Source organism: Pristis pectinata, chromosome 29 (assembly GCF_009764475.1).
Source record: "Pristis pectinata isolate sPriPec2 chromosome 29, sPriPec2.1.pri, whole genome shotgun sequence".
Lineage (NCBI taxonomy): Eukaryota > Metazoa > Chordata > Chondrichthyes > Rhinopristiformes > Pristidae > Pristis > Pristis pectinata.
Window position 1 is genome coordinate 18,608,628 of NC_067433.1, and position 23,250 is coordinate 18,631,877.

The 23,250-nt window shown below is 49.6% G+C and overlaps 1 protein-coding gene across 7 annotated transcripts in view; it reads left to right on the top strand.

Annotated features, from left to right (window-relative positions):
• LOC127584418 (fibroblast growth factor receptor 1-like) overlaps window positions 1-22,266 on the top strand; it is a 164,974-nt gene extending 142,708 nt beyond the window's left edge. For 2 of the 7 annotated variants that reach the window (XM_052041211.1, XM_052041213.1), the window contains exons 12-21: window positions 748-893; window positions 5,916-6,037; window positions 6,618-6,728; window positions 9,114-9,304; window positions 11,851-11,973; window positions 13,130-13,200; window positions 14,222-14,359; window positions 15,133-15,238; window positions 16,194-16,372; window positions 19,746-22,264. In XM_052041211.1, the coding sequence (XP_051897171.1) occupies window positions 748-893; window positions 5,916-6,037; window positions 6,618-6,728; window positions 9,114-9,304; window positions 11,851-11,973; window positions 13,130-13,200; window positions 14,222-14,359; window positions 15,133-15,238; window positions 16,194-16,370 (1,185 nt within the window). In that variant the 3' untranslated portion in view covers window positions 16,371-16,372; window positions 19,746-22,264. Of the gene's footprint in view, window positions 1-747; window positions 894-5,915; window positions 6,038-6,617; window positions 6,729-9,113; window positions 9,305-11,850; window positions 11,974-13,129; window positions 13,201-14,221; window positions 14,360-15,132; window positions 15,239-16,193; window positions 17,313-19,745 lie in introns of those variants that run through there. The other 5 variants (XM_052041212.1, XM_052041217.1, XM_052041214.1 and 2 more) reach the window with 4 other exon arrangements.
• Window positions 22,267-23,250: the final 984 nt, after the last annotated feature.

Sequence of the window (23,250 nt, forward strand, 5' to 3'; positions counted from 1 at the left end):
AGCAGGGATCTGGAGGAGGGAAGGGGACTCCCAAAACCACGGCAGAAGGTGAAGATCCTGGCTGTAACGTTAACGCTCCAGGAGGAGGACTGTCTGCACGTGTAGGGAACAGGGAATCAAGTCGGGACATTGCAGGACTGGGTCACGGGCCCAGCACACAGATCTGGCTAACCTATTCCACGGCAGGCTACTCACTCAACATGTACACACACACGCATGATGCTCATATGTACACATGCTCACTCCCATGCATATCCACACTCATTTACAGGCATATGTCAAATGCCAGCATGCACACACGCGCACACATGTATGCAATAACCAAGCACAATATAGACTGAAAACATGTATATGCACTAATTCATGTTGCACACACCCAACATGGAATCGCCTGAATAAGCTCAGCAGGAAGCCTCTGATCCTCCACAAACTCTGGGAAGATCCAATGATGTACGTAAGTGGATAGTTGGCAGAAGCAGTGACCTCTGGACCTGGTACCTTGGTGTGATGCAGTGAATTCTGGATAAGTGAAGGGGGTGGTTGCAGAGCCTTGGGATCCTCCTCACAGCTGTCCGAGGGATGACTCTCCTGGCCCAAGGCTGTTTCCCACTGTCTGCTTTTGAACATTGAGAGGGGGAGTGGGGTAGAGGCCAATGTACTGAGCACCTCCCACCTGGGCACTGTCTGGAGTCTGAGGTCATCGCTGCAGACGCTAACCGCCGTGCCTTCTCACCTGTCCCACCACAGGTGTCCGTGGATTCCAGCTCCTCCATGCACTCCGGGGTCCTGTTGGTGCGGACCACCCGCCACTCCTCCAGCGGTACTCCGATGTTGGCCGGGGTCTCGGAGTACGAGCTGCCTGAAGACCCGCGCTGGGAGTTCCCACGGGACAAGTGAGTGCCACAGCCGTTCAGTCCGTCGGCCAGCACCCAGCGAGGCTGGTCAGTGTCGAGGCTGGTCGGTCGGTCAGTGAAGTGAGCCAAGTGCTTCCAAGAGAGATCCTTAAAAGTGTGAAGTGATACACTTCGGGAGATCGAATTTGAAGGCAGAATACAAGGTTAATGGCTGGACTCTTAGCAGTGTGGAGGAACAGAGGGATCTTGGGATCCACGTCCATAGATCCCTCAAGGTTGCCGTGCAGGTCGGTAGGGTTGTTAAGAAGGCATATTGTGTGCTGGCTTTCATTAGTCGGGGGATTGAGTTCAAGAGCCGCAAGGTGATGTTGCAGCTCTATAGAACTCTGGTTAGACCACACTTGGAGTATTGTGTTCAGTTCTGGTCGCCTCATTATAGGAAGGATGTGGAAGCTTTAGAGTGGGTGCAGAGGAGATTTACCAGGATGCAGCCTGGATTGGAGAGCATGTCTTATGAGGATAGGTTGAGTGAGCTAGGGCTTTTCTCTTTGGAGAGAAGGAGCATGAGAAGTGACTTGATAGAGGTGTACAAGGTGATAAGAGGCATAGATCGAGTGGACAGCCAGAGACATTTTCCCAGGGCAACAATGGTTAACACGAGGCGACGTAATTTTAAGGTGATTGGAGGAAGATATAAGGGGGATGTCAGGAGTAAGTTTTTTTTACAGAGTGGTGGGTGCATGGAACGCACTGCCAGCAGAGGTTGTGAGGGCAGATACAGTAGGGAAATTTAAGAGACTCTTAGATAGCCACATGAATGATAGAGAAATGGAGGGCTATGTGGAAGTGTTAGATAGATCTTAGAGCAGGATAAAATGTCAGCACAACATAGTGGGCCGAAGGGCCTGTACTGTGTTGTAATGTTCTATGTGTGTATGTTTTCAAAGTTTTCACTGATTAGATCTGTGTATGCGCAGGATCTGCCTCAGACAGGCATGGCTTGTACATGTCACTTAGCCTGATGTTCCTGCTTGGGATAGTCTTCCCTAGGCAATGAAAGAGAACCTTACAGCTTGCAAACAGGCCCTTCGGCCCAATGCATTCATGCTAACCACGGTGCCCACTAAGCTAGTCCCGTTTGCCTGCATTTGGCCCATATCCCACACCCCTCGTATCTATGTACTTATCAACTGTCTTTTGAATGTTGTTATTGTACCCAGCTCAACCACTTTCTCTAGCAGCTCATTCCATATACTCACCACCCTCTGAGTGGAAAAAGTTGCCCCTCGGGTCCCTTTTAAATCTTTCACCACTTGCCCTAAACTTATGCCCTCTAGTTTTTAGTTCCCTGGGAAAAAAACTGTGTGTGTTCGTCGTATCTATGCCCCTCGTGATTTTGTACTCCTCTGTAAGGTCACCCCTCACTCCTGTAGTGTAATGAACATAGAACATTACAGCACAGTACAGGCCCTTCAGCTCACAATGTTATGCCAACATTTTATCCTGCTCTAAGATCTATCTAACAATAATTCTAATGCTACAATAATTCCATTTTATTCTCGTGACAGTACTATCAACTTCCCAACAGATTCTAGTTCTCTCGAGCTCTCTCATTGCCACACTCGTGCTGGGTGGCAGGGTGTGGTCTCAGCTTGGGGACTTGGCTTGATGAAAAGACTCTCCGTGTGAATCAGTTTCCAACCTGTGCAGAGGGAGGAAAAGGAAGGGGCAGGGACTGAGGACTGAATGGTTGACCGTGGACTGGCTGAGAGGAATTCAAACAGCACAGATCCATGAACCTGGGGATTGAAATGGTTTCCAGAATACCACGATGTAACTCTTGGAGCTCCCAACCCAACAGCACTGTTGGGAGAGTGTTAAATGCGGGACATATTGGGAGAGTGTTAAATGCGGGACGTATCAGGGGGATGTTAAATGCAGAAGGTAGCGGGGGGTGTTGTGCTGAATGTATTGACCCCCAGACAGGACTCACAGACTGAGCTGGCATTTAATGAACGCACTAACCCCATTTTCTTCCGTTGAATATGGCTCAGGGCCAGCCAGCTCCTTAGTTAAACCATGCAACTGCCTCTGAACATTCACTGCCTGATTCACTTGCCTGGATATATTCAAACAAATACTTCTGAAAACCTGCTGCTGTTTACTTGTCACACACCAAAATTCAACTGATAAAATTCAGCTCAAACAGCGGTCTGAACTTTGTGATATTTTGTGCATCGTTCTCTGTGGCTGCCTCCTCCTCTGCACACCACAGCATAAGCTTCTCGAATGGTATGTTAGTGCATCCTCCCTGCTTCACAGCAGCTGCTCAAGGTTGAAGCAGTGGCAGATATTTAAGCAGCTCGTTCCTAACACTCAGCAGAAACATCTGAATTAGAAAGAGGGGTTTCAGGAGTAAAATAACCATTCATGGTTAACAAAGGAGGTCAAGGAAAATATTACAGCGAGCTTACAGCGTGGAAAAAATTGGTGATAGACCAGAGGACTGGGAATTGTTCAGGAACCAGCAGCGTGACTAAAGAGCTGACAAGTAGGGAGGAAATTGATCATGAAAGAAAACTGACAAGTAATATCAAAACAGCAGCAAGAGCTTCTACAGAGATATAAAAAGAAAGTGGGTAGCAAGGGCAAGTGTGGGATCCCTGGATGGTGAGAATTAATAAAAGAAAATGGCAGATATGTCAAATCAATACTTAGTATCAGTGGTGGACACTGCCAGTACCTCAAAGATAACAGATAGGCTGGTTTCAAATAGCATGGAAGAACTTAGAAACATAGAAAACCTACAGCACAATTCAGGCCCTCCTGTCCACAAAGCTGTGCCAAACATGTCCCTACCTTAGAAATTACTAGGCTTACCCATAGCCCTCTATTTTTCTAAGCTCCATGTACCTATCCAAAAGTCTCTTAAAAGACCCTATCGTATCCGCCTCCACCACTGTTGCCAGCAGCCCTTGTGACAAGGAACGAGGTATTGGAATAACTAAAGGGATGGTCAGCACCCAAGGGTGCTAAAGGAAGTGGCTGTGTGGATAGTAGAGCCATTGGTTCAAGGTTTTCAGAGTTGACCAAGTCCCGGGGGTAATGACAGATCGAGAAAACTGCAAATGTGACCCTTTTCAAGCAGGGAAGGAGACAAAAAGTGGGTAACTGTAGGTCTGTTGTTGGGTAGATGCTGGAGTCAGTTATCAAGGAAGAAATAGCTGGTCATTTGGAAAAGCTTCATGCATTCAAATCGATGCAGTTTTATAAAAGGTAAATCCTGCTGAAGTGATTGTATTTGGATTTCCAAAACAGGTTTGACAAGGTGCCTCATAAAAAGCTGATGCAGATACGAGCACATGGTGCTGGGGGGATCTGTGTTGGCAGTTGAAGATTGGTTATTGCATAGAGGGCAGAGAGTCAGTATAAATGTCTTTTTCAGACTGGAAAGATGTAATTAGTGGATCAGTTCCTGGCCCTCAGTTATTTACTATTTATATTAATGATGTGGAGGAGAGGGCAGAGTGTAACATATCCAAGTTTGCCAATGACACGAAACCCTGTGGGAGGGCGTGTTGCAATGAGGATATTTGGACTCCGCAACAGGATATAAATAGATTGAGTTGAGTGGGTGAAAACTTGGCAAATAGATTTTAATGTAGGAAAGTCTGAGGTCAGGCATTTCGGTAAGAGGAATCAAAAGGCAGACTATTATATAAATGGAGAGCAGTTGCAAACAAGTGAAGTACAGAGGATCTAGGTGTTCTTGTGCAAATAAGTTAGCAGGCCAATGCAGCAAGTGGTTACGAAGGCAAATGGCATGTTCACCTTTACTTGCAAGAGGGTTTAAGTTTAGAAATAGGGAAGTATTGTTGTTGCAATTGTACAGGGTATAACACAAAAAGTTAGCAGGCAGCTCCAAGAAGTAGTTAAGAAGGCAAATGGCATGTTGACCTTTATTGCGAATGGGTTGGGGGTTAAGAATAGGGTGATTGTGTTACAATTGTACAGGGTACTGGTGAAGCCACACCTGGAGTTCTGTGTGCAGTTTTGTCCCGTTATTTAAGAAAGGACAACACTGGCAGTGGAGCTGGTCCAAAAGAGATTGACAGCTAATACCTGGGATGAGAAGGTTGTTCTATCCGCAGACGGTTAAAGAAGTTGGATCTGTATTCCCTGAAGCTTAGGAGAATGAGGGGTGATGTTATTGGAATGTGTTATTATCCAGGGGGTGGGGGGGTGGGTTTATGACTGGGTAGCTGGGAGAGTCTTAGCAAGGGGAGATCATTACAAGGTAAGGGGCAGTCAGTCAAAACTGAGGTGCACAGGAAATTCTTGTCGCAGAGAACTCCAGAGATTCCCCACCCTCTAACCCAGAGGGTTGTGGAGGCTGGATCGGTGAGGGTATTTGAAGAGGAGGTAGGTACATTTTTCAAAGATCAGGGAATTCTTGGCTATGGGAAACTGGGGCAGATCAGCCATGATCATAGTGAATGGCAGGGCAGGCTTGAGGAACCGAACTGCCTTCCCCTGTTTTCCTTTGCTCTAATCATCTGTGTTTGGCTGGAGATGGTGTAATGGGGTCACTGCCTCCCTGGGAAAAGCAGACATCTTTCACCCAGAGGGAGAGGGGGCCAGGTGCGTGTGAATGTAAGTTGCACATTAGGAGAAACTTGTTCAGTCGTATAGCAAAAATATATTCGGATTACGCTGCTGTGTAGAACATCTGGAGAGAGCTGGGAGACTGAAGTATGAGGGCCTTTTATCTTCATTTCACATTGTGTGCAGTTTTGGTGAAAGGTCTCTTGGACGTCAATGGTCCTCTGTTTCTCAATCAGCGCTCAGGATCTGAGTGAGGTGGAGCCATGCTGTTCCCTTGAGTTCGTGGCGTAGTACAGGTGCCAGCTGTGACCAGCTGCTTCTCTGTAATTCCCCCAATCTCAGCTGCATTGGTGCATTTGGCCTCCCCCGTTGCCATGGTGAGGGGTGGCTGGGTAAATGTGGCATCACTTATTCAGCAGGCACTTCATCCCCTGTGTATTCTTGCATCGACCCTAGGCTGACCTTGGGGAAACCACTCGGCGAAGGCTGCTTTGGGCAGGTGGTGATGGGAGAAACCGTTGGCATCGACAAGGAGAAGCCCAGCAAGCCGGTCACTGTGGCCGTCAAAATGTTGAAAGGTGAGTGCCAGCTCATCCTGGGCATGTTCACTCTTGCAGAGGGCACTGGCTGCCACTCTGTAACAGTGCCCATGAAACTGCCAGATTGTCGTTAAAAACCTAACCCTGACTGGCCTGTATGTGACTCCAGACCCACCATTGTGCCTCTGAACTGAGAGGCTTCTACTGTTTGCCAGAGGGTAAAAGCCAGCATTTACCGTCCACCCCTAAATGCCCAGAGGGGTGGCCTTTACCTTCCACCCCTCTGGGCATTTAGGGGTGGACAGTAAATGCCAGCTCGGCCAGTAATGTCCATATCCCATAAACCAAAATATTTTTAACAAGAAGCAAAGGGAAAGTTGGAAATGATGGGTGGTCCTTCGGTGTGGGATGTGCGTTGAGAAGTGGTAGGAATGTTGCTGGATTCTCCACCGTGCTCCCTGTTACTGCTGAGTTTACCTTGTGTCAAGTCTGGGAGCTGGGGTTGAGTGGGCATCAGTCCGTCTGCCCCTCGAGACATTTGCCAGGAACTGCTGGCTGACCAGGGAAGCCGCAGGCTCACCCTTTCTCCCTCTCTCTCTCTCTCTCTCTCTCTCTACAGCCGACGCCACAGAGAAGGATCTGTCAGACCTCATCTCAGAGATGGAGATGATGAAGATGATCGGGAAACACAAGAACATCATTAACCTGCTGGGGGCCTGCACTCAGGATGGTGTGTACCACTTGAGGGGTAGGGAGGAGCTGGTTCGGTGGGCTTCCTCAATCCAGGCCGGATCCCTCTCAGACTGCCCCCATCCAAGGCAACAACCACGCCATCTCTACCCCAGCTAAACCGTCCCTGTACGGTTCGTGGTCTTGTGCTGCTCATAGTAACAATCCCATAATTTATTAGTTAAGGTTCTAAATGTTCTTAAAAGCTCTTTTTCCTCCCCCACTGAAGGTGCTGATGGTTCCTCAAGGCCCTCTCATCTTATTTTCTCCCATTGTGTCAGCCTTTCACTGGAGACCGTTCAACCATGGGGCACAGCGAGGTTGTTCCAGGGCACTGGCACTTTCACACAGATGGCATCTTACATCCTTCACTCACCCACCACCACAGGCACACAGTGGCTGCAGTGTGCACCGTCCACTGAGCGCACTGCAATTAGTCACCCAGGCTACAGTGACAGCACCTCTCTAACCCGCCGCCTCTACCGCCCAGAAGGTCAGGGGCAGCAGGTGTAAGGGTACCACCACCACCTGTAGGTTCCCCTCCAAGTCAAAGTCCATCCTTGTCTCTGGAGATATATTGCCGGACCTTTCCTGTCACTGGGTCTAAGTCCTGGAACTGCCTCCCTACAGTACTGTGGGAGTACCTTCACCACACAGACTGGACAGTTCAAGAATGTGGCTCACCACCAGCTTCTCAAGGGCAATTCGGGATTATTTATGTCAGACCTTTAATGAAATAAAACATCACAAACCACTTTGCAGGAGCATTATCAGACATAGCTGGATATTACTGAACCACATATTACATTAGTTTGGGTGAGCTTTAGTGTGGTCAAGGGTTGGGCTTCTGAGGTGCATCTCGGAGCAGGAAGCGACAGAGGTTTAGGGAGGGAATTCGAGCTTGGGCTCCCGGGACCTGAGGCCTTGGCTGCAGTGATAAAGCAGCAGGATGTCGGGGGTTAGGGGCCAGAACTGGAGGGACACTGAGAACTGGAGAGTTGTCAACCTAATGAGGAGGGGCAGGGAGAGGTGAGACCAGGGCCTCAGCAGGTGAGGGGGGCAATGATGGGTAAACATATCGAGGCACATGAGGGGGAATTTTTGGGATAGAGGGAATCTGAGCTCAGTGGCTTGCCCTCTTGCCTCTTGAGTCAGTAGGTTCTGGGTTCAGGTCCCACCCCAGAGAGCTGAGCACAAAGATCAGGCTGCACTTTTGGAGATGGTGTTCCTCAGGTGAGATGTGAATTGGGGCCCAGTCAGGTGTGTCAGGAAAGGATGGAAAGGAAAGAATAGATTCTGCCCTCTTCCTTTCCAGTCCTGATGAAGGGTCTCGAGCCGAAACGTCGACTGTTTATTTCCCTCCATAGAAGCTGCCTGACCTGCTGAGTTCCTCCAGTGTTTTGTGTGAGGTGTGTCAAGTGCCAGGAAAGGTTCTATCACACCGTAGCAAGTGACCCAGGGAGTTCTCCTTAAAGTCTTGGCCAATATTCCCTCAGCTAAAACAGATTACCTGGTCATTATCAGCCAGCTGTTTGTGGGATCTTGTGTGTGCAATCACCTAGACATCAGTGTCCCAAGTTCAAGTTTATTGTCATAGGCAAACATACACAGGGTATAAATGCCATGAAAGTCAGCTTTTTTGCAGCAGCAGCAACACAGTACCAACATGAGTTAACATAAGCTTAAATTAACATCAATTATGCTTAATGAGATTACACAATTTCATAAAGCCTCACTAATGGAGCACATCTAGGAAAGCTAACAAAGTTATTGCAAGGAGAGCTCAATATAACAGTAATGGGGTTATGCTCCTGTTGTATAGAGGATTGTTGAGACCACAGCTGGAGAAATGTGAGCAGTATTGGTGTCTCTATTTAGCAAAAGATGTTAATGTGTTGAACGTTCAAGGAAGGTTTCCCAGATCGGTAGCTGGAATGAGTAGGCTCTCCTTTGGAAAATATAGGAAAGGAAAGAATAGGAAACTGGAATTTAGAAGAATGGGAGAGACTGACTGAAACATATGATCCTGAGGGATGTGGACACAGGATGTGGGCACGATGTTTTCTCTCGTGGCCTAGAACTTGGATCACTTTGGAAACAACAGATTGTTAAACAACATTTAAGACTGAGATGAGGCAAAAAAAAAGATTGAGGGCCATGAAACTTTGGAACTTTTTTTGCAAAGAGTGGTAGAAGTAGAGTTTTTAAGTACTTTTAAGGCAGAGTGAGGTAAGATTCTTGAGCAAGGGGTTACTGGGAGTGGGTGGAAATACAGAGCTGAGGTTACAGACAGAGCAACCCCAATCTTACTTACTGACAAAGCAGACCAGTGGCCTACTCCTGCTCCTAATTGGTGTGTTTGTTTGACCCTGATATTTCTCTGCAGGCCCACTCTACGTCATTGTTGAGTTTGCCTCCAAGGGCAACCTGCGTGAATACCTGCGTGCCCGGCGCCCACCTGGTATGGAGTACTGTTACAACCCCACCCATGTACCCGTTGAACAGCTGTCCTTCAAGGACCTGGTCTCCTGTGCTTACCAGGTATCCAGGGGTATGGAGTACCTGGCCTCAAAAAAGGTAGGAGTTTGTTCTGTAAATTTAGCACCAGTTTTGCTGCTGTTTGACCCAACCGTGGTTTGATTGGGCCTTTAAACCTCACAGATGCTGATCTGACATGTATACCAGGGTGATGGGCACGAGGCACTGGAGCCCAGCTTCCCAACTCAAACCAGATGGGACATGATGACACGTCTCAGGCTGGCTTGTATGTTCTTGGGCTAGGTCCAGGCAGGGCTGGCTCTTTAATAAATTTGCTACTCTGTGTGTGTGTGTGTGTGTGTGTGTGTGTGTGTGTGTGTGTGTGTGTGTGTGTGTGTGATCAATGCAGTGCATTAAAAATATACTATTATATGTACATCTGCCAATCCCTCATCACCTGAAAAGTATTCTATTAATATATTTTTCTTACCAAAGTGAATCAGGTCACTTCTTTCCACATTATAATCTAAAGGCCCACAACCCTCAAAGAGAAGAAATTCCTCCTTGCTTCGGTTTAATTGACATGCCCTGGCTCTGGGCTGTTTTTTATATGAGGAGGGACTGCATATAATGGTGCATCTGTGTATAACACTGTGTAGTATATTTATTGCATGCATGCATGGGGGCTGTGTAGTGTTGCGTTGAGTGGCAGGTGCTGAGGGCCAGGGCCAGGACAGGGTAGTGGGCAGCTCAGGTTTCAAAGTGCTCGGAGTCCTTGGGCTCAGGTTGACCATGGTGGGGTTTGCTGTTAATTCTGTACACTAGAACACAAGAAAATCGGAGCAGGAGAAGGCCACCAGACCCTTAAAGCCTGTCCTGCCATTCACTATGACCATGGCTGATCCATGCCAGCTTCAACTCCTCTTCTGTGCCAGTTCCCCATCACCCTCAATTCCTCGATCTTTCAAATATTTATCTATCTCCCACCTTAAGTATATCCAATGATCCGGCCTCCCCCACCCTGGGGAGGCAGAGAATTCCAGAGAGTCACCTCCCTCTGAGAGGAGAAATTTCTACACTCCCCAGTTTTAAATTACCAGCCCCTTATTTTGTAACTATGTCCCCTTGTTCACAGCTCTCCCACCAGTGAAAACATCTCAACATCTACCCTGTCAAACTCCCTTAGGATCTTGTATATTTGAATAAGGTCACCCCTCATTCTTCTAAACTTCAAGAAATACAGACCCAACTGTCTAGCCTCTGTTGATAGGACATCCCTCTCATCCCAGGAATTAGCCTGTGGAATCTCCTTCGGACTGCCTCCGATGTTACTGTATCCTTTTTCAGGTAAGGGGACCAGAACTGTACACAGTACTCCAGGTGTGGTCTCACCAACACCTTGAACAACTGTAACACAACCTCCCCGTTCTTAACTTCCAACCCCTTTGCAATAAAGGCCGACGTGCTGTTTACCTTCTTAACTGACTTGTTGGACCCGCCTGTTAACGTTTTGTGATTTATGCTCTAGAACACCTAGGTCCCTCTGAATTTCACTCATTTGGTCTCTCTCCATTTAGATAATAATCCATCTTTTGATTCCTCTTACCAAAGTGCATGACCTTGCACTTTCCCACATTAAACTCCATTTACCAAGTCTTCGCCCAGTCGCTCAACAAGGTCTCCCTCATGTCAGCATGCTGTGCTGGGCACTCGGTGTCCAGGAAATTCAAGGGGTGTTGTATAGCTGCTGTCTGACCCATTAACCCATCCTCATACCTTACAGTTGAGAGAAAAGTGCCATTATCTGCTTTGGTAAGAAAAAGAAAACAGCAGAATATTTTGTACATGATGAATGACTGAGAGATGTTGGGATTCAGACAGAGTCAACACTGGATACCGTCACCAATTAGTGTATGTTATTCTTTATTGCAAAAGAAGTTTAGTGAAAGAGTGATTTATGTGGAGCATTGGTGTGACCACATCTGGAGTACTGTGTACTGTTTTGGACTCCATACTTAGGAAAGGATTTACTTGCCTTGAGGGAATGCAGTGGAGAGACTGACTGGAAAGAGTGTCTGGATTTTAGGTTGAAACATGAAAAATTCTTAGGGTTTCTTGGGTTAGAGGCTGGAGAGTCAAGAATCAGATTAAGTTTCAAAGTGTTGTCTATTTAAATGAAGAGGAGTTTCTTCTCCCAGAAGGTTGTGAATCTCTGGAATTCTCTTGCTCGAGGGTGAGATTGATAGATTTGGAAAGCAGCCATTCTTCAAAGAAAGGGATGTGTTCCTGGAAAACATTCCATTTAACAGAATTTCATAAAAACAGAAGACAAGGCAAAATGCATTATGCAACTTTGGGAGTAAAGTATTCCTTCGTACAGAGAATGATAAGCCATTCAGTGCAGTGAAAAATGATGTCCCCCAAACGTTGAATGGCATTTTAGCAGCTGTCGATATGTGTGCAGGGGGTATGGAGGATGCACAGGAAGGTGGATTGTTGGGTGGAAGATTCAGCCATGCTCTTGCTGATTGGGAACAGGCTGAGGGACGAATGGCCTTCTGCTTCCATTGTGAGGTGGAAGTGAAACCATCGCTGGGTCATCAACTCCGCGGTTGCCATGGGTGACAGGATTTTCCTCTCTGCAGTGCATTCACCGGGATTTAGCAGCTCGAAATGTGCTGGTGACGGAAGAAAACGTGATGAAGATTGCTGACTTTGGGTTGGCACGAGACATCCATCACATCGATTACTACAAGAAGACGACAAATGTGAGTGTCGTGCTTGCACACGGGGAGGGAGCAGTGCACGAGCCGGTTAATGTCTGCTAGCAGGTCCCATCAGTCTCGTTCACAACCACTGCAACAACTTGCAGTTATATCTTCTTCTTGTTCACTTTTAATTGTGTAGAGCCGCTGGCAAGGCCAGCAATAATTGCCCACCCCTACCTGCCCTTGAGAAGATGGGGGTACTTACGAATGTTACCAAAGCAGCTGCTGGAACAGTTCCCCCTCTTTATGTCCCCTCCCTCTGTAATCTCCCCCTGCCCCATCGCCCTCTCAGCTCCTGTCTCTCCCAGTCCAAATCTGGAGCACTGCTTAAGGAGAGGTTTACTTGCATTGGAGGTAGTTCAAAGAAGGTTCATTAGATAGATTCCTGGGATGAAGGGCTTGTGTCATGACAGAAAGTTGCACATCTTGGGCTGATACTAATTGGAGTTTATAAGAATGAAGGATGAGCTTATTGAATCAAATAAGATTCTGAGGGGGCTTGGCAGGGTGGATGCCGGGAGGATCTCCCTCATGGAGGAATCTAGGACCAGGGGGTGTAGTTTCAGGATAAGAGGTCACCCACTTAAGGTAGCGAAGAGGAGAATCTTCTCCCGATCTGTGGAATCCTCCACCATGAGGTGAGGTGGAGTCATTGACCACTCTGAGGCAGAGGGATTTTGGGGCCAGTGGTTGTGGGGGGAAAAGGAGGGAAAGTGGAGCTGACGCCAAGCTCAGATCAGACACGGTCTTATCGATTGACAGAACCAGTTCGTGGGACACTGGCCTCCTCCTGCTCCAGCTTCCCACAGTTTTATGTTTTGAAACGGTAACCGTTTCTCTGCAGACGCTGTCTGACCTGCTGACCGTTTCTCTGCAGACGCTGTCTGACCTGCTGACCGTTTCTCTGCAGACGCTGTCTGACCTGCTGACCGTTTCTCTGCAGACGCTGTCTGACCTGCTGACCGTTTCTCTGCAGACGCTGTCTGACCTGCTGACCGTTTCTCTGCAGACGCTGTCTGATCTGCTAACTGTTTCCAACATGCTGTGTTATGTTTCTATTGCTCTGGGCGCTGACGTGTGTTCCTTCTGTGTATGTTCACTCAGAGGTAACTTTCAGTCTCACATCTGACCGTCACGTGCTGCCTTTGTTTTCCAGGGCCGTCTCCCTGTGAAGTGGATGGCCCCAGAGGCTTTGTTCGATCGGATCTACACTCACCAGAGTGATGTGTAAGTATCGATGTCTGACCCGCCGGCAGGTGATGGTACACAGGGCGTCCTCCAGCGACGCTCTGGAGGGCAGTGTGTTCAGTCACAGGCTCGTGTCTGACTAAAGTGCAGGTGCCAAGACTTCCTCCAAAGAGAAGGAGAGTTTAAGGTGGCTGTCATAAAGAGGGACAGCAAGAGAGGGCAGCGCAGTGGTACAGCTAGTAATATTGCTGTTTCACAGCTCCAGAGACCTGGGTTCAATCCTGACCTCCGGTGCTGTCTGTGTGGCGTTTGCACATTATCCCTGTGACCCCGTGGGTTTCCCCCGGGAGCTCCGGTTTCCTCCCACGTTCCCAAAGACGCTAATTGGCCGCTGTAAGTTGTCCCCTGTGTGTAGGTGGGTGGGGGGGAGAATTGAGGAAGCTGCTGAGCATGTGACAGAATAGGTTACAGGGAAGTCGGGGGAATGGGAACTGATGGGGTTGTTCCAGGCACAGGCCTAGCAGGGGGCCATTTGGCCCATCCGGTCTCTGATAGCTTGCACTGCACTCCTATCGATCCCATTCCTCTACTTATTTCACCATAGAAGGGAGCCATTTGGGCCATAGAGTTTTGTTGATGTATGGAAGCTGGCACATGTCCAACCCTCTGATCAGGGTTTAAGGAGCCACGGGTGGTGATGGATCTGTACCCTGAGCGGTGCCCACTGTGGCGATCAGCGAAGGGATGTGTTGGGGACTGCTGTTCCATCTCAGCTTCCAAGGGGTAGGAGCTGTTGAGGATTGGCAGATAGCAGGAGGTGAGAGAGTGACAGGCCCATGTGGGGGAGCGGTCACCCAAATACCAGCAGTGCTTCTCAGTTGTTTTCTCCCCGCCCCCCGCTCCCCAAACACGCAGAGTTCCCTCACTGTCGGAGTTCCTCAACGTCCCCTCTCTGGGGGCCCAGCGAGACCTGTGTGGGGAATCGCCTGTGGGCCGGGAGCCAGGGGAGTAACTGCTCGATGCGTGTCTGCCCGCTAACCTAACTCTTCCTGCTTGCCAGCTGGTCTTTTGGGGTGCTGCTGTGGGAGATCTTCACGCTGGGAGGGTCACCATACCCCGGCATTCCCGTGGAAGAGCTCTTCAAACTGCTGAAGGAGGGGCATCGGATGGACAAGCCCTCAAACTGCACCCAGGAGCTGTGAGTAAAGAGACCAGGGCAGAGAGCAGGGCCCGAGCTGTCCATGGCACTGGTCACTGAGGAGGGGTCTCGCACAGTCCCCTGGAGATCCATTATAGTCCTGAAAGGGGGGGTCTGCTCACAAGCAGTCCCTCCTGAGAGTGGTTCCCTCACACAGTCATTCTCTCCTCCCCTTTCTCATCGGGCAGAAGGTACCAAAGATTGATAACACGAACCACCAGACTCAATTCAGCTTCAATCCCGCTGTTAGAAGACTCTTGAACAGACCTCTCATATGCTGGAAATGAACTCTCGATCTCCCAATCTACCTCGCTGTGGCCCTTGCACCTTATTGTCTACCTGCACTGCACTTTCTCTGTAACTGTAACACTATATTCTGTATTCTTTTTCTCATTTTACTGCCTCAGTCTACCTGTGTATGACATGATTTGTCTGAATGGCACACAAACAAAAGCTTTTCACTGCATCTCAGTACATGTGACAATAATAAACCAATTCCAATGTGCAGCCCCTCTCTAGGGCAATTGCCTCACATGCAGCCCCTCATGAGATTGTTTCCCTCACACACCCAGATACCCCGAGAATGTCCATCCACCAGTTTAACATTAAGGCCTCCGATGCCCTTTCAGGGATAAAACATTCCAGCCGTCACTAGTTAAATGAAGTGCCTTGTGCTCTGAGCTCGAGCTTGGGGAGCACTGCACCCCTGGATGGGTGGGCCGTTCCTTCATGGGTCACTGTTAACCCAGCTTCCTCCCTCTCTTCCTGCCCAGCTACATGACGATGAGAGACTGCTGGCACGTCATGCCCTCCCAGCGCCCCACCTTCAAGCAACTGGTCGAAGACCTGGACCGGATTCTGGCCATGACGTCAAATCAGGTGAGACCACAGATCGGGGAAGGAGGAGAGAGATGCTCTTCCAGAAACGTGTGACTCTACTGGACCCCTGAGCCTGCACCTGACACTGGGCTTTAATACCCAGCTATGCTTGGACGTGGATAACCTTCCTCCCTTCCCTGGACTGCTTGGGCTCCTGATCACCAGTCCAACAACAGGACAGCAAAGAGCTTGGGTTGCCTATCTCCCCAATGACCAATCCCTCTCCTGAATGGGCCACCCCCTTTGTGAAGGCAGGCAGTCAGTGGGTACCACGGGAAGTGTGGAGATCCCGGTCTCTGCACTGGTACGCTTCACACGGTTGTCGGTTCTCTTGCGTACTAATTGATGAGGAACGTTTTCCTCCTCCACTCCAGCTGACCTGCTTAGATGTTCGGCAGCTACTGCCGTGATGGGATGAGGACCTAATTCCTCCGAACCCCAGCGCCTTGGCACAATGCTGCAATGCTGGTCGGCAGTGGTGCCACCTTGGTCTGGGACACACTGGGCTGACGTTCGAAGGGAAATGTCCCGAAGGCAACAAGCCTGCGGGATTATCCAAAGCCTGGGAGAGCTCAGGGGACACATCCCTTCTGTACACCACCCACCGACACCGGCCCTGACACTGGAGTGAAGAAAGGTTTCCATTTCCCAGTTTCTTGAACTAATATTTGGTTTTGGGAAAAGGGAATTAAGGGAGGTTTGTTTCCTTCCACCTCAGACAGAGAGTTTCAGAGAGGAATCTGAGTGGATTAACTATGCAGCTGTGAAATGAGGAAATAGAAAGCCTTTTACAGAGAGCTGGTGGTGGTTAGGAAATGTTCGGAGGTTGCTGTTGACAGCCAAGCCACTTCACAAAACCCCGCGCCCCAGACTTCCCGACGGAGATTTTCAGTTCCTGGCTGCTCAGGGGCACTTGTTTGGAAATCTTGTTCACGGCTTATTTTGTCTGTTGCAGGAATACCTTGACCTGTCGGTGTCTGTGGATCAGTATTCCCCCAGCTTCCCTGACACTAGGAGCTCCACCTGCTCTTCTGGAGAGGATTCGGTCTTCTCCCACGACCCTCTGCCCGAGGAGCCGTGCCTTCCAAAGTACCCAGGGCGTGCCAACGGGGGCCTGAAGAGGAAGCATTAAAGGTGGGCCCCCCCCCCCCCGTCCCCCTTGGATCTGGAGCAGCAGAGCTCCCCTGGACATCATTCCATGAAGTCAGTCCATCGATCGATGAGTCCGTGCTGCTCTCTACACGCGTGTGTGTACGCCGGCCTTGTCCATTTGTTGGTCACTGTCCTTTGGGGCTGCTCACTGTTCTCAAAACCAATAATTGCTTACACAAGACGAAGAAATGAGCCATTCCTTAAGTGAATGTCAGTCAGAAGCTTTCTGGACCCAACAGCCAGCGACTGGCACCAGGCAAAGCCCAGCGGAGCAGATCGGTGCTTTGCGGGTCTGCCTGCTGTCTTTCCCCACTCCCCAGCCGTTCCCCACGTCACGGGCAGATGTGAGGGAGCCACGCGCGCGGCGACTTGTTCACCCTGTAGACTTCACGTGGACGTGGTGCCTGCCCGTCAGTCAAGGAGCAGGTGGGGGTTGGGGGCAGCTGTGCTCTTGGGCAGGAGGGTGTCTGATCCTTTCACCCAGCTCCCCATCACCTGCCTGTGAGGTGTGGCTGGTGGGTCACCAGAAGAGTCGTGGCTCAGAGATGCCTTGTGTGCTTTGTTGGGAGGCAGCTGAAAGCGGGAACACACGAGTGCAGGTGACGAGGGAGCATGCCTTGTAAATATGGCCAAATATGTATAAATATAAATATATTTACATGAACAGTTTTTTTTGTAAAGTTAACGAGATGGTTGCCAGAATGTTGCATTACTGTGACTCTCTTGGGAGAGTGGGCTTGTGTTGGGGATTTGTTCTGCTCAAAGGCTTTTCTCTGTGGTCTCATTGAGGAACAGGCGGGGATCTCATCCTCCCCACTGCTGAATATTGGGCTTGGCAAACTACATTGGGATTGATGTAGTGGGGCAGGGTGTCGGTGCTGGGGTAGGACGCCCCCCCCCCCTTCCCCAGAGCACCCCACCCTTTCTCCCCTGAGTCTGTTGCTGGGATGGGCCAGCAGTGTGTCGTACTGGGGTGGGACGGGCTCCCTGGCTGTTGGGTCACCAGGTCTTTCTGCCTTGGGCTCCTGCCGCAAAGTTCTCCTTGCCTTTCGAGCTGGGAAACAGGACCACCCACACCAGCCGGGGTTGTGTTGTCCGAGGGGTGGGATGGGGGGAGAAGGAAGGGTGTGGAGCAGCCCAGCCTCACAGGAGGAGTTTCCTGCAGTCCTGCCCCCATCTCAGCCCCCGTCCCACCCCCCTCCCGTCTCAATCTGTCCCATGGGCAGCCGGCTTCCGCCCCCGCACTCTCCCCACAGGGCTGTGACCTGCCGACACCACACTGACCACATCACTGCTCATCACTTCCCCACGGGGGCCTCCAGTGGGTTTCTGGGAAAATCTGGTTGATTTTTATTTTGGGAGGGGGACTTGGTCCATTCCCAGATCCATTCCCAAGTGACTGGTCGCCACGGTGACTATGGAGGTCGATCAGCTTCAACTCTTGTTGTGCTAAACCCGGGCTAACGCCCTCCCCAAACAGCCCTCCCCTCTCCCCAGACCCCCCCCTCTCCCCTGACCCCTCTCCCCAGACCACCCTCCCCTCCCACCCCATAAACGGGCAAAAACATCAGTTGGATTTACTCAGCTGCCCCCTCCCCACAGAACCATCCGGAACTTTAGGCCAGTGACCGAATGTTGACCTGCCCCAGTCTCCCAGGTTGTGGACGGAAGAGTCATGGTGGCCACCTAGGCCTCCCCATCTAATGAGACCTGCTTCTGAACAACTGCATCGCCCTTAACCCCTGAAACCTTTGATTAACGTAAATCTGTCGGCCTCACCCCTAGAACCAGTGTTTGCCGTTTGTGGAAGAGTTCATCATCTACCCCCACAAATAGGAGGGTTTCCAAATTTCACTCCTGCCTTGAATTCCCCAACCAGCAGAAGCATTGGCCTTCGCATCAATCAGTGCACCCGGGGGGACACAATCCCAGTTGTGTAGCTCTCTAATCATTGAATCAGAGTCCCCGTGTCTGCCTTTCCTAAGGAGTGACCTTACTGGGACTTTGCAGGCAGTTACAAGCACTGTTGTTCACCCCAGCTGTTACACAGGGTTCGACAGCCTCGAGATCACTTGCTTTTCTTAATTGCCAGCCAAGGGAAATCAAATCAAAGCCTCCTTCGAGAATGTTGGCAGCTGACCTTCCGAGTCAGGGAGTGAGTACAGAAAGCAGTGGGGTCGGTGTGAATGGAAACAGTGTGCACGGCTGGAGCAGACCCAATTGTGTTTGTGCACTGCAGCCCGCTGTACGAGGAGCAACGAGGGTTAGTCCCCCCCCCCCCGACTGACGGGGTCTGCACTGTGTTCAGTGATTGCAGGACAGGGGCAGAGCTCCTGTTGACTGCTGCCCCTCCCCAAGGTCACTTTTACTAAACTTGTTTTCACAGCCAGGCACTGCAGCCCCCCCCCCCCCGCACTCCACCACTTCCGTCAGTCTCGCATTCACAGGGTCAGCTTCAGAAAGCACGGTACCGCGGGGAAGGAGACCATTCGGCCCACAGTGTGGATGCTGGCTCTCTGATCATTGAGATCCTCCCACAGGCCTTTGCTTGTGGAGCTTCCTTTTGAAAGGCGCAATTGAATTTCCTTCAACCATCCAGAACCTTCTGGGTGACAACCCTCCGTGAGTTTAAGAAAAACTTTCTTACCCTTTATATTCTTTGCCCCGGTTATGTAAACCTCTGCCTTCCTGCTAATGGTTCTCCTTTCACTAATGAATGTATTTGTATTCATTCACCCTGTCTACCACCACTGACCCCACAATGCTGTGTTACCCTGCATCCAACAGGTGTCTGGAGATGGCAGGAGACTTTGTGAGAGAAAAGGTGTGTGTGTGTGTGTGTGTGTGTGTGTGGGAACGCTGAGGGTGTCAACTTCAGACAGACTGGGGCAAACAGCAGGAAGTGTTTGTCCAAGCGTTAAATAGACTGACATTTCCAGCAGGGCAGATGTGTCTCTCAGGCAGTGTGAAAACCGGTGTGTTCTACAAGGAGATCCTTGTGTGGGTGCACATCAGCAAGGCGGGCGGGTGGTGCTGGCTGAGGGTGCAGTGGGCAATCCTCATCTGTGGATGCACAGTGGCTGGTGCGTTCAAGGTGTACTGCCTCCTGATTGGGCTGCGTGCATGAGCAAACCTATCGCCTAATTTATTGTTTTTTTTTAATTAAAAAAAATGAAATGTTTTTTTTCCATTTTATAAATGTTTACACGGTTTAAAATTGTAGTTATTTCTCATATTTACTCTTTTATGATTAAATTCCTTTTAACACTTTATTTGCCTTTTTGGTTTGTCTGTTTTGTTCAGCTGTCTGATTCAGTGATTTCCCCTGACCCCCTCATCACTCTGTGTGTTGCAGGACTTTGTCCAGCGGTGTAAGGCTGAGATCCCTGTGTCCCTGCCCTCGGGGTCCACACCCTGTTCCAGTCCCACAAGACCACCTCTGACCTTCTCAACAGCCTTGGGGTTTACTGGGGCCAATGCAAGCTCTGACTGGAAGTTGGACAGCAGGAAGCTGTTCCCCGTGGTGAATGATCCAATTATCCGAGGAATCAGACTGAAGGAGTGGAGGCAACGTGATGGGTTGTGGATGGAAACAGCTCTGCCAGGGATTGAATGGGGGAATTAATGTGCTGGGCTGTTTGGGGGGAATGGGACTGATGGAATTGGTCTACAACGAGCTGGCATGGACTTGATGGGCTGAGAGGCCTCGTGTGCACTGTGATCTTGAGACTCTGCCCTTTGGCTTTTGATCCCTTCCCCACGCTGCATACCCAGCGGGCGTTGGACTCTGCGCTCAGTGGGAACCCAAGGTCCAGCTGGTTCCTAGGGCCAACCCTTGGGCTTCTTCCCCCACTCACCTGAACCACGGCTCCCCGGGTCACAATGCAAGTATCTTCAAACTGCTTTACTCTTCCTCTCCTGAGGATGCTGGGTTTGGCAGGAGACTAGTTGGGGAGAAGACTGGGAGGAGGTTCAATGCCAGGGCTCATCGTCAAGGTGAAAGCATATCCAAGGTGTGACCCAATAAAATGGGGAATGGGGGCTTCTGGGGAAAGGGTGGAGGTGATTAGTTTGCACTCTCTTCAAATGCCAACATAGGCCATTTAGGCAGAATGGCCTTGTCTTCAATCTCCTAAATACTCATTGGCCCAGGACATGTTAATTATCGTGGTCAGACTTCACCATCCAGTTGGCCAAGTTCTGAAATTTCCAGAGGAAACAACGGGTCTTCCACTATCATTGGAGCAGGGATGTGGGGAATGGGGGTGTCCTAGGCCAGGGCTGATGTCATCCTAGATGGCCTCAGTGAGCTGCTGAAATTTGGATCAGTAACAAACTTTAGCAATGGAGCCTGTGCAATGGATACGTTTTTCTTTAATTGCTGGTGGAATGAGGGCAACTTATTGCCCATTCCCAATTGTCCCAGAGCTGTTAAAAGTCGACCACATTGGTGGGTCCGGAGTCGCTTGTAGGCTGGAAGTAACCTCCAGGATGAATGGGAAACTGGTCTCCACCACCTTCTCCAGAATCGAGGTCAGGCCCACCTCAGTCGTCAAGCTGCGTGCTCGGGTGGGAGGAGTCCTTTTGATCTGGTCCATCACACAGCAGGTGAATCCCCACGTTGCTGAGCAGCACATTAATGGGTCTCCGCCTCATTGAAAAGAATGAGTGGTTGATTGGTGCTCTTCATGCTTTCCCTTCCAGCCCTCTCACTGACTTGGAAATACATCACCATTTCTTCATTGTCACTGGGTCTAAATCCTGGAACTCCCTCCCCAACAACACTGCAGGAGCCCCTTCGCCAGAAGGACTGCAGTGGTTCCAGAGGTGACTCACCAACATCTTCTTAAGGGCACTTGGAGATGGGCAATAAATGCTTTCCTCGCCAGCGATGCCCAGATCAAGTTACTGCAAACAGATGAAAAACACAGAGCTAAGAACTCACCAGGCCTGAGTTCTGGGCTGGGAAAAGAATGATGCCCTACTCTAGACTGGAGACGAGGCTGCAGATGCTGGAATCCGGAGCAAAAAGTAAACCGCTAGAAAAGCTCGGCAGGTCGAGCAGCATCTATAGAGGCAAAGGGATCGTCAACAATTCGGATCGAGACCCTACATCAGGACTGGTGCGGGGTCTCAACCCAAAACGTAAACCAACCTTTTGCCTCCCTGGATGCGGCTTGACCCACTGAGTTCCTCCAGCAGTCTACTCCCTGCTATTTGATGCACTAATCTGTCCTGAGATGGAAAAACCTCTCCTCGCGGATGGTGCAAGTACCATTTCCACCTCAGAGTCTCCCGTGTTCCCTCCCAGCAGCTGTCGAGCTCCTTGAGGTGCTTCTCTGTGGAGGGTGTGTGGGACCCTCACAAGATAATGAGATGATGCTCTTGTTTCTTGCCATGGTGTCAGTTCAACTGGCAAGTAGGGTGAGGGTTTGCCAGCAATTCATCTCCCAACAGACATGCACCCATTGTTGGGGACCTCCTGAGCTTCAGCCAAAAGAGCACTACATATTTTGGTAAGAATTAACAGGAACAACTCCTCAAACTCTGGGCAAATTTTGCCCTCCCAACCCATCCAGTGTTGTTCTTTATGCCCTGAAGTGCATCTGGTTTCTCACAAAGTCTCCTGTCTTGACTTGGAAGTTGTTCAAATCGGATTCACACAGTTATTGGTATGGCAACGGGAATCTCCCCGACAATTCAGTTGAAAATATGGGCAGAGAAATGGGAGATGGAGTTTAATCCAGACACCTGTGAGATGTTGCACTTTGGGAGGTCAAATGTAAGAGGAAAGTATACAGTAAATGGCAGAATCCCGAGAGCATTGATGTACAGGGGGATCTTGGAGCTTAAGACCACAACTCCCTGCAAGAGGCAACACAAGTAGACGGTGGTAAAGAAGGTGTACAATATATTTGCCTTTTTTGTTCAGGGCATTTGAGTAGAAAGGTTGGGAAGTCATGTTGCAGCTATATAAAACTTTGGTTGGGTCGCCACATTACAGGAACGATGTGGAGGTTTGGAGAGGGTTCATCAGGATGTTGCCTGGATTAGAGGGTATGAGCTATAAGGAGGGTTTGGACAAACTTAGATTGTTTCCTCTGGAGCATCGGAGGCTGAGGGGAGACCCGACAGAAGTATATAAAACTATGAGAAGCATAGAGTGGATATTTATGTTGTTAATTTATGTTTTTCTTGTGAATGTTGTGTATCTGATGCTATGTGCCTGTGATGCTGCTGCAAGTAAGTTTTTCATTGCACCTGTGCACACATGTACTTGTGCATGTGACTTTGACTGTGGGTAGTCAGTCTTTTTTCCAGGTTGGAAATGTGAAGTACTAGAGGACGTGCATTTAAGGTGAGAGGGGGAAAGTTTAAAGCAGGTGTGCAAGGCAAGGTTTTTGCGCAGAGAGTGGTGGGTGCCTGGAATGTGTTGCCTGAGGAGGTGATGGAGGCAGATATGTTAGTGATGTCTAAGAGGCGTTTAGACAGACACATGAACAGGCAGGGAAAGGAGCAAGGTAGACTGTGCAGACAAAGGTGACGTTTAAATTGGTACCATGGTCAACACAGACAGGGTTCCTGTGCTGTACTCTTCTATGTTCTAACTTCCATTATTACTGATGCAGATCACAGGGGTGTAGTGCCTTTTGAAATTTTTCCATTTCTCCTCTTGTCCAGTGTGAATGACCCGTGCACAGTCGGCTGAGCTGACGGCTCTTTAAGACGTTAGTGGGGATGTAGGGCAACACAGTCAGGATCAGAATCAGCTTTATTATCACTGACATATGTTGTGAAATTTGTGACCTAAAGACATAGAAGTTACTATAAGTTACAAAAATAAATAAATAGTGCAAAAG